The sequence below is a fragment of the Balaenoptera musculus genome, chromosome 14 (genome assembly GCF_009873245.2).
Source record: "Balaenoptera musculus isolate JJ_BM4_2016_0621 chromosome 14, mBalMus1.pri.v3, whole genome shotgun sequence".
Taxonomy (NCBI): domain Eukaryota; kingdom Metazoa; phylum Chordata; class Mammalia; order Artiodactyla; family Balaenopteridae; genus Balaenoptera; species Balaenoptera musculus.
The window spans coordinates 28,736,047-28,743,820 of record NC_045798.1 but is presented as its reverse complement, the minus strand read 5'-3'; the positions used below and the strand labels follow the sequence as shown (position 1 = coordinate 28,743,820).

Genomic DNA, 7,774 nt, shown 5'->3' with positions numbered 1-7,774 from the left:
AGTATGCAGACTAACATCTAGAACCAACAAATGTCTACTTGACATTTGAACAGCATTTCGTGTGTCTATCAGCTAATCACACAGATGGTGTAGTTGTTATAAATGTGTATTATAACTTATAATCTAATTTTCAAAGACACTCTCCTATCAATAGACACTTTCCTGTCAAACCCCTAGAGCTTCCTAACATGCAAAGGATAAAGAGCTTATAAATTATATTGTATTTTAATTTAAGGCAAGGTCTTTCTTCTGTTAAAGGACTTGTTTTAGACCAGTAGACTTGTCGAGTTTCAAAGCAAGAGGTCTCACTTTAAGTCTGGATCTAGCTCAGAATTAAGAATTCAGGTCTTTGAGATTTCAATCATTATAGAGGTACGTGGGGTAGGATGGGGTAATGAATTGAGACAGGCCCTCCCATTTAGTGAACATTGGGCATCTTCTATATGCAAGATACTGTGCTAAACACTTTGGGATATGTAAAAAAAACAAAGGTAGTCGGCGCACATTCATTCTAGTGGGAGAAGTCATTTACAGAATTTACAAAGGGTAATGAGGATTCAGCTTCATAATAAAGGTTGAATGGTACAGGAGGCATTAAAGAAAGTGATTTATATGAGTCAGTAGGATTTGGAAGGGATGTGGGATTGTGACATGTTGGAGTACTTAAAGTGTAAGAGGGTGGAGTCCAGGGTGATGGCCCAAATGTAGAAGAGGACAGGGCATGTGCAGGCAGAGGATTAAGTTTTAGTCCAATGAAAGAACAAGGTTCATTTGGGGAGCTAGTGGGAGATTAACCTGGACACATACCTTGTGGTCACACTGTAGAAGGTGCTGGATATTGGAAGCTGAGGTGTTACCACTCAGAGCAGTTGGTAAAGGGGAGCCATGTGAGACGTCCGCCTTTCCTAACTGGACGGGTGTCACTTCTCATTCCCTGGAAGGTACCCTTGGCCATGGGGCCACTTCAAGCTCTACCTGGAATTGGAGATTTGGAATTCACTGGGAGGTCTACTCCTTTTCAGTTGGTCAGATAATAGCTAATGTTGCTGAGTGCCTCCATGTGCCAGTGCTCTTCTAGATGCAAGTTAACTGACTTCATCCTCACAGCAAACTCTGAGGCAAGTGCTCTGATTACCCCCATTTCACAAATGAGGACACCTGCAGGTTTAAGCTCTTTGTGCGAGGCTGCACGGTTAGGAAGTGAGAGCATTGAGATTTGGGCAGTCTGGCATCACAGTGAAGGCTCTTTTCCTGCAAATACTTTGGAGTGTAGATCCCTGTCACTGTCAGGTTGCTGGGTGCCATGGGGAGACCTCCGGTCACTTGATCTTTATGAAGGAAGGACAGTGAGTTGGGTACAAGGGATTCAGGGTGAGTGACAGTCTGGAACATGGGACACATTGCAGCAGTTCACTGCCAGCGTGTGGCCATGGTGTAGGCAGAGCATTGCTCATTACACTCAAATAGCATCCTTTCAGCTCTAGAGCTAAGTATTTGATTTGTTTTTCAAGATTCAGAAAATATTGAGATTTTCGCCATTTAATCTTTGCTCATTGAGTGTGGACAGAGGTAGAACAGGCGTAGTTAAATGCCAAGGCTGGAAGGTTTCAAGAAGAGATGTCAAGAGAACTGCGGAGACATCACTGAGTTTGACAGGAGGCCAGTCCTGATAAACAAGTGTGGAAGTAGTACTCAGGGCCAAGCCAGAAACAGAATGAGTGACAATGAGGTGTGAAAGGAGGCAGTTAAGGATAGGAGAGACAGAGTGGTCTTTGTGTGATAAAATGGAATCAAGGAAGGGTGGGTGTCTTACTCATTTTTAAAAATTTTATTTGTTTTATTTATTTTTGGCTGCGTTGGGTCTTTGTTGCTACGCGTGGGCTTTTCTCTAGTTGCAGAGAGCAGAGGCTGCTCTTCATTGCGGTGTGCAGGCTTCTCATTGCGGTGGCTTCTCTTGTTGCAGAGCACGGGCTGTAGGCGTGCGGGCTTCAGTAGTTGTGGCTTGTGGGCTCTAGAGTGCAGGCTCAGTAGTTGTGGCGCATGGGCTTAGTTGCTCCGTGGCATGTGGAATCTTCCTGGACCAGGGCTCGAACCCGTGTCCGCTGCATTGGCAGGCGGATTCTTAACCACTGAGCCACCAGGGAAGCCCGGGTGTTTTATTTTTTGCAGAGCGATGCAGCGTTTCCAAAGGCAGAGAGAAAGGAAGAGAGTGAAGAGGGCATCCAGGAATGATTGTTGAGCAATATTTTGGAGGAGGTAGAAAGTTAAGTGATAAGCAGATGTCTTTTCGTACCAGGCTAAAATGAGGAGTAGGGACTGTTGAAGTCCCAAGTGTGCATCGTCAACATTCAACAGCTATTCAATGGATGCAGTTAAGGAGTTAACTTTGTTAAAGAGGAACTGTAGGGAAGAAATTCTGAGATAAAAGTGAAAGCTGTGGTTTCAGTAAAGCAGTAGTTAGGGCCTCGTGGTGAGCAGGCATTGGTGATGGGACTCGTGGCCTAAGGAGAACGGGAAATGGAGGAAGGTAATCAGGGACGCACCGTCTCATCTCCTCGCCCCTCTTCAGCCGGGACCAACCTTACTGGGCCCCATGGGCGACTTGGTGTAGCGCGGACCCCGGGGATGACTTCCTAACCGCAGCACTGTCGGTGTAAACGTGCGGCAGGTGACCACACGTCAGCATCCGCTCCCGTAGGGACAGTGCCAACACTTCCGAACTCGGGGTGTGTCAGGTGCCATGTCCACCCGAAGTAGTTCTCCGTGCTCAGGGTGAGTGCCGATACTCTGCAGCACCACGTAAGAGAGGCGTGGCGTCCTACAGTGGGCGAGGCGCCAGGCGCGGCGCATCCGGGCCGGGCGCGGCTTCCCGCTTCAAATCCGGGATGCCCGCTCTCGTCCAATCAGCGGGCTCGCCCCTTCGCGCCGTCCAATCCAAAGCCAGCTTGGAGTCACCGCCCCTCGGTCCGTGTGGCGAACCGACGTAAACCCGAGGGGCGCACGGTACGGCTGGCCGCCGTGAGGGGATGCGCGCACGCGCACTGGCGGAGGCGCCGGACGCCGGACACCTCCTCCGCGGACCTTCCGCCGGCTGGGCGCTCGCGGCAGGCGTCGCGGACTCGGTGAGGGATCGTCCGGGGGGCGGGGCGGGCGAGTCGGACTGCCGTGAGAGCGGGGCCTCCGGGACTTGGGTCTTTTGTCCGGGGCCTGGTCCCTGTCTCCCCAACGCGGTGCTCCCCGCTCGCTGGCTGGGCCGGGCGGGGGTGACGCGCTGCTGACCGGCGGGTGCGGCCGCGTCCCCGTGGCTCCCGGCCTCTTGCGGGTCGTTTCACGGAAAAACGGGAAAGGTGACAGTGTTTGAGGTCGCTTTGCTTTTTCTCCCGACGGCAGACTTTGTTCGCTGAAGCATGAGGTCCCTTTCGAGGCCGTCGCCTGGAGGACAGCTGTTTTCATGACAGTGTTTTCACTCGCTGTTACCATTTTGAGGTCATTCGACTGGAGTTTTTACTGCTCCAAGGTCAACTTTTTCTCCGGATTCCAGTTTTTAGTGCAAAGTTTACGGTAAGCTTTGAAAACTGTTACGCTAGATGCCTACATAATGGTAAAGTGTATCTTAGAACGTTGGGGAAGTTAGACTGGCTTTTTCCCACACCTCATACTTTTGTGTTCAGTTGTGCACGTAGGCCTCCAGTCGACAACTACAGCAGATGATATTTTATGTATCCAAGCATAAAATTAAAGCAATTAAATATCAGTAAACTCGAGCAGGATGTTTTGAAGTTACTGCTTTAAGGACATACCAAGAGAAATCCCAAAGCTGGCTGCTTAGTTCAAATGCAGTAAAAAGAAAGATAATATTGTATTGTCTTCATTTTAGGTGAGGAGGAGGGCTGGGTAATGCAGTAGGGACAGAAGTTAGGGCATCTTCCCTTCTAGGAAAGCTTTAGGAATGTGGCATGTCCATAGGTGGCTTAGAACAAGTGTAGTCCTTTCTGGAAAAGAGAGACTGGGGGTTAGATTACATCTGGAGGAATCTTCCCCTGGATTGTGTTACTGTTGCATCCACAGCAAAGCTCTATTCCTGCACTTAGCACTGTATCATAGTGGGTAGGGACTGTTCGCTTTCTGAGGGGAGCCACCTTATTTATTGTTGCTTCACACAACCAAACAGAGTGTCTTTCACTGTTTGTTTTTGATAATGATTGTTGCATGAATGATCTTTGCTTAATATCTGGATTTTCTTGGATTTGATTCTTTCTAAGTGGAGATAACCCTTAAAGAGATGGTATACATTTTGATGTGGTATATATATATTTGTAAGTGAATGAGTAACTTAGTAACTACAAGACTAGATGTGAGGAGGCTACTTGGAAGACTTGTGTAGGAATTTATTTTATTTTTAAAAAATATTTATTTATTTATATATTTAGCTGCACCGGATCTTAGTTGCAGCATGCGGGATCTAGTTCCCTGACCAGGGATCGAACCCGGGCCCCCTGCATTGGGAGTGCAGAGTCTTAGCCACTGGACCACCAGGGAAGTCCCCTGTGTAGGAGTTTAAAGATTGATGGACAGATAGGCACAGTTTCTGCTTTTAGGGAGAAATCTTTTTAGTGGAAGAAGACAGACAAATACAAAAACAGACAGTGATCAGTGCTGGCAGAAATTAAAATGACTATGGACTCTGGGGTACATTTGACTTCATGATAAGGGATCAACTCTCTTAGAAGGTGAGCTTTGAATTGAGGTGAATGTCAGGAAGGAGCTAGCTGTGCAGACATCTAGAAGAGTATTCTAGGCCCCGAGGTGGGGATGGGCTTGAGTATTATAGGAACAGAAAAGCCGTTATGTGGTGAGTGAGGCTGGGGTGTGCAGATGAGGTGGCTCACTGAAGTTTTCAGGAAGAGTATGGTACCTGGCTTATGGTTTACGATCCCTTTGATTGCCATGTGGAGAATTAATTGTAGAGTGACAAGAATTGGACTGTGAAGACTGATTAGGAGGTTTTTCAGTAGGGTAGGATGGTAGTAGAGTCAGAAAGATGTAGAATGACTCAGGGATTGTTTTAGACAAGGCCTGTTTTGCCCTCAGGAATAGGCTCCACTAGATGTGTTTTGATTGGCAACAGTGTTTTTACTGTGTTTAAATGGGTTCAGGTGGAGTCTGTATTTTCCTGTTGTCTGGCGGTGCGTGTTCCTGAACTCAGATGAGATTTGTCTGTATAAGATGTGCACTGCGTGACGGAGCTAAGGTCAGGATCCTGGGTGTCCCTAACATGGAAGGAGAGGCTGTCAGGTGAGATGCTTGGCTGTGAAGAGAAGGTGAGAAGGTGGTGCAGAGGTGCAAAGGAAGGATGGGGACAGGTTTTCCACCTGCGTCCTGGTGTGGGAGAGTTTGAAAGTGTTTGTAGAAATCGAGAAGAGGAAATGTAGATAGTTAGACATGTTGAAGAGAGGAAAACACTGGGGTGTGGTCTGAGAGGAGGGTGCTTACGTGATAGCTGGTGATAAGTTTGCTGGATTTGACCCAGTTTGAAAATCTTCATTCATTCAGCAAATTTATTGAGGGTCTGCTCTGTGCAGGGCACTGCTCTAGATAGGAATTCACTGGTAAAACAGGTCAAGTCCCTGCCCTCATGGCACTTACATTCTAACGTGGGGTGGGGAATAGTTAAACTGGTGAACTATATAGCACTATAGAAAAAAGGAAGCAGGGCAAGGAGATTGGCATGCCGAGCCTGACTGTACACGCTGGTGGGAAAGTGGACGTTTACACAAAGACCTGAAAGAATTGAAGGCGCAGGAGCCTCCGTGGGTTCCAGGGATGGCAGCGAGGTCAGGGTGGCTGGGTGGAGGGAGCGAGGGAGAGGAGCAGGAGGTCCCAGGTCAGAGTTACTCAGTCCCCCGTTGCCAGCAAGACTGACTTTCTCAGTGAGATGGGAAGCCAGTGGAGGGTTCTGAGCTAAGCAGTGAGTGTTTGGCTTGTTTGACTGGGTAACCTGAGTGTGTGGAGGGTAGTCTGGGGAGGAAGATAGTGGCTCTTGCAGGGAGTGTCCCGGTCGGAGAGGGTGTGGCTTGACCATGAGGGTAGCAACCAGGAGTCGTGAGAAATGGCAGGTTCTGGTTATATGGTTGTGGGGTAGCCATTGGGATTTGCTGAGGGATTGCACACTGACGGTTTGGTCTGAGCAACTAGAGAATGGACTTGTCGTTTTCTCTGTGGGGAAGATTGAAGAGCAGGCTTTTCTTGAGGGGGTTACAATGAGATGGAATCAAGATTGATGTTTTAGGTGCTTGTTAGATACCTAAGTGAAAATGTCAGGTAGGTAGTTGAACATCTGAGGTTCAGGGGAGAGACCCAGGCTGGAGATACAAGTTTCATATGGGATTTAAAACTTTCAAACTGAGGGCACTCATCCAGAGAGGCTGGGTAGATGGAGGAGACCCAGGAGCCAGCCCTGGAGCCCTCACTGTGTGGAGGTCCGGGAGAGAAGGAGGAGGAAGAGCCGACAGCGGTGCTTTGGAAACCAGGTGAAGAAAGTATTTCTGTGAGGAAGGAGTGTGAATTCGATTCTGTTAGGTCCAAGACAAGGAGGACTGAAAACTGACCATGGGGTTATGGGTTTGGCAGCAGGGAGATCAGTGGTGATGTTGACAAGCCCCTGGTGGGGCGGTGGGACGGAAGCCAGCTGGGAGTGGGCTTGGAGCTGGGTGGCCGGTAGTGACTCGTATTGGAGGTCTGGGTGGTAGAGGGAGTGCGGATGGAGGTGGTGGTAGCTGTGGGGGGATAGCAGGGCTGAGGTTGAGGAAGGCTTCTTGTGCTCATGGGGAGGACTGCCCCGAGAGATGCAACAGTGTCGAGGAGGAGAGGCAGGTGTTGGAGTGGGAGGGCTGGGCTTCTGCCAGGAGTGTGGATCCTTCATCTGTGATTAGGTAAGTTTAGTAGGTTTCTAGTGGTCTTAAGGCTTTTCCTAACTTTGTAGAGTAAATTAGTCCATAATATCTAAACTCACACGTCAGTGATTTGCCACCGACCCCAGCACAGTCCTGCATTGTCGTCCGTCTCATCAGTAGTGGCAGCTCTTAGAATATCCGTCCAGGCGCTAAGCCCTCTCCCTTCCTCTCCTTTCAGCTGATGGGATCAGGCCAGACTTCCTAATACACCATTTAAGGCTTGTAGGATCTGGTTCCGTGTTTTTACTCACCCGTTGCCCGAATATGGTGGAGCACCTACTATGGCCACCACACCCCAGCACTTAGAGCAGAGTTTGGAGTCATACCTGGGCACGAATCTTACTAATTGCACAACCTTGTGTCAGTTTAGCTAGTTTAGTCTCTGAGTTTGTTTCTTCTTTTGTAAAATGAGGATAAGTGAGTTAAGGTAGTAGGTATGCAATAAATTTTAATTATCTTCCACCATTGCTTATGTTTGTCACCTTTAAAAGCCCTCTTATCTCATACTTTGCCTGAAAAGTCCTGCTCATTCTTCAGGGTATAGGGCCAATATCCTCTCATTTCTTGAGTCTTTCCTGATTTAATTATTTTCTTCACTGAATTCCACACAGCCCTTACATGATAAGCACTCTGAAATATTTTTAAAACTGAGTAACGTCTCCTGAGTTCTGAGATCAGGGTCCATCGAACGAGTGGCCAGCATGCACTGTAGGTTCTCTATCAGTAGTACAGACTGTACCAGTGTTTTCCAGACTTAGCCTTTGTGTGCCACTTTTACCATTTTTGCCTTGTCCATGTGCCAAATATACTTTATTTTTATC

At 48.2% G+C, this 7,774-nt stretch overlaps 1 protein-coding gene across 5 annotated transcripts in view; it reads left to right on the top strand.

Annotated features, from left to right (window-relative positions):
* Positions 1-3,012: 3,012 nt before the first annotated feature.
* Positions 3,013-7,774, top strand: part of CEP192 (centrosomal protein 192) — a 94,297-nt gene continuing 89,535 nt past the window's right edge. For 4 of the 5 annotated variants that reach the window (XM_036823975.1, XM_036823974.1, XM_036823976.1 and 1 more), the window contains exons 1-2: positions 3,013-3,122; positions 3,391-3,561. In XM_036823975.1, the coding sequence (XP_036679870.1) occupies positions 3,452-3,561 (110 nt within the window). In that variant the 5' untranslated portion in view covers positions 3,013-3,122; positions 3,391-3,451. Of the gene's footprint in view, positions 3,123-3,166; positions 3,562-7,774 lie in introns of those variants that run through there. The other variant, XM_036823971.1, reaches the window with a different exon arrangement.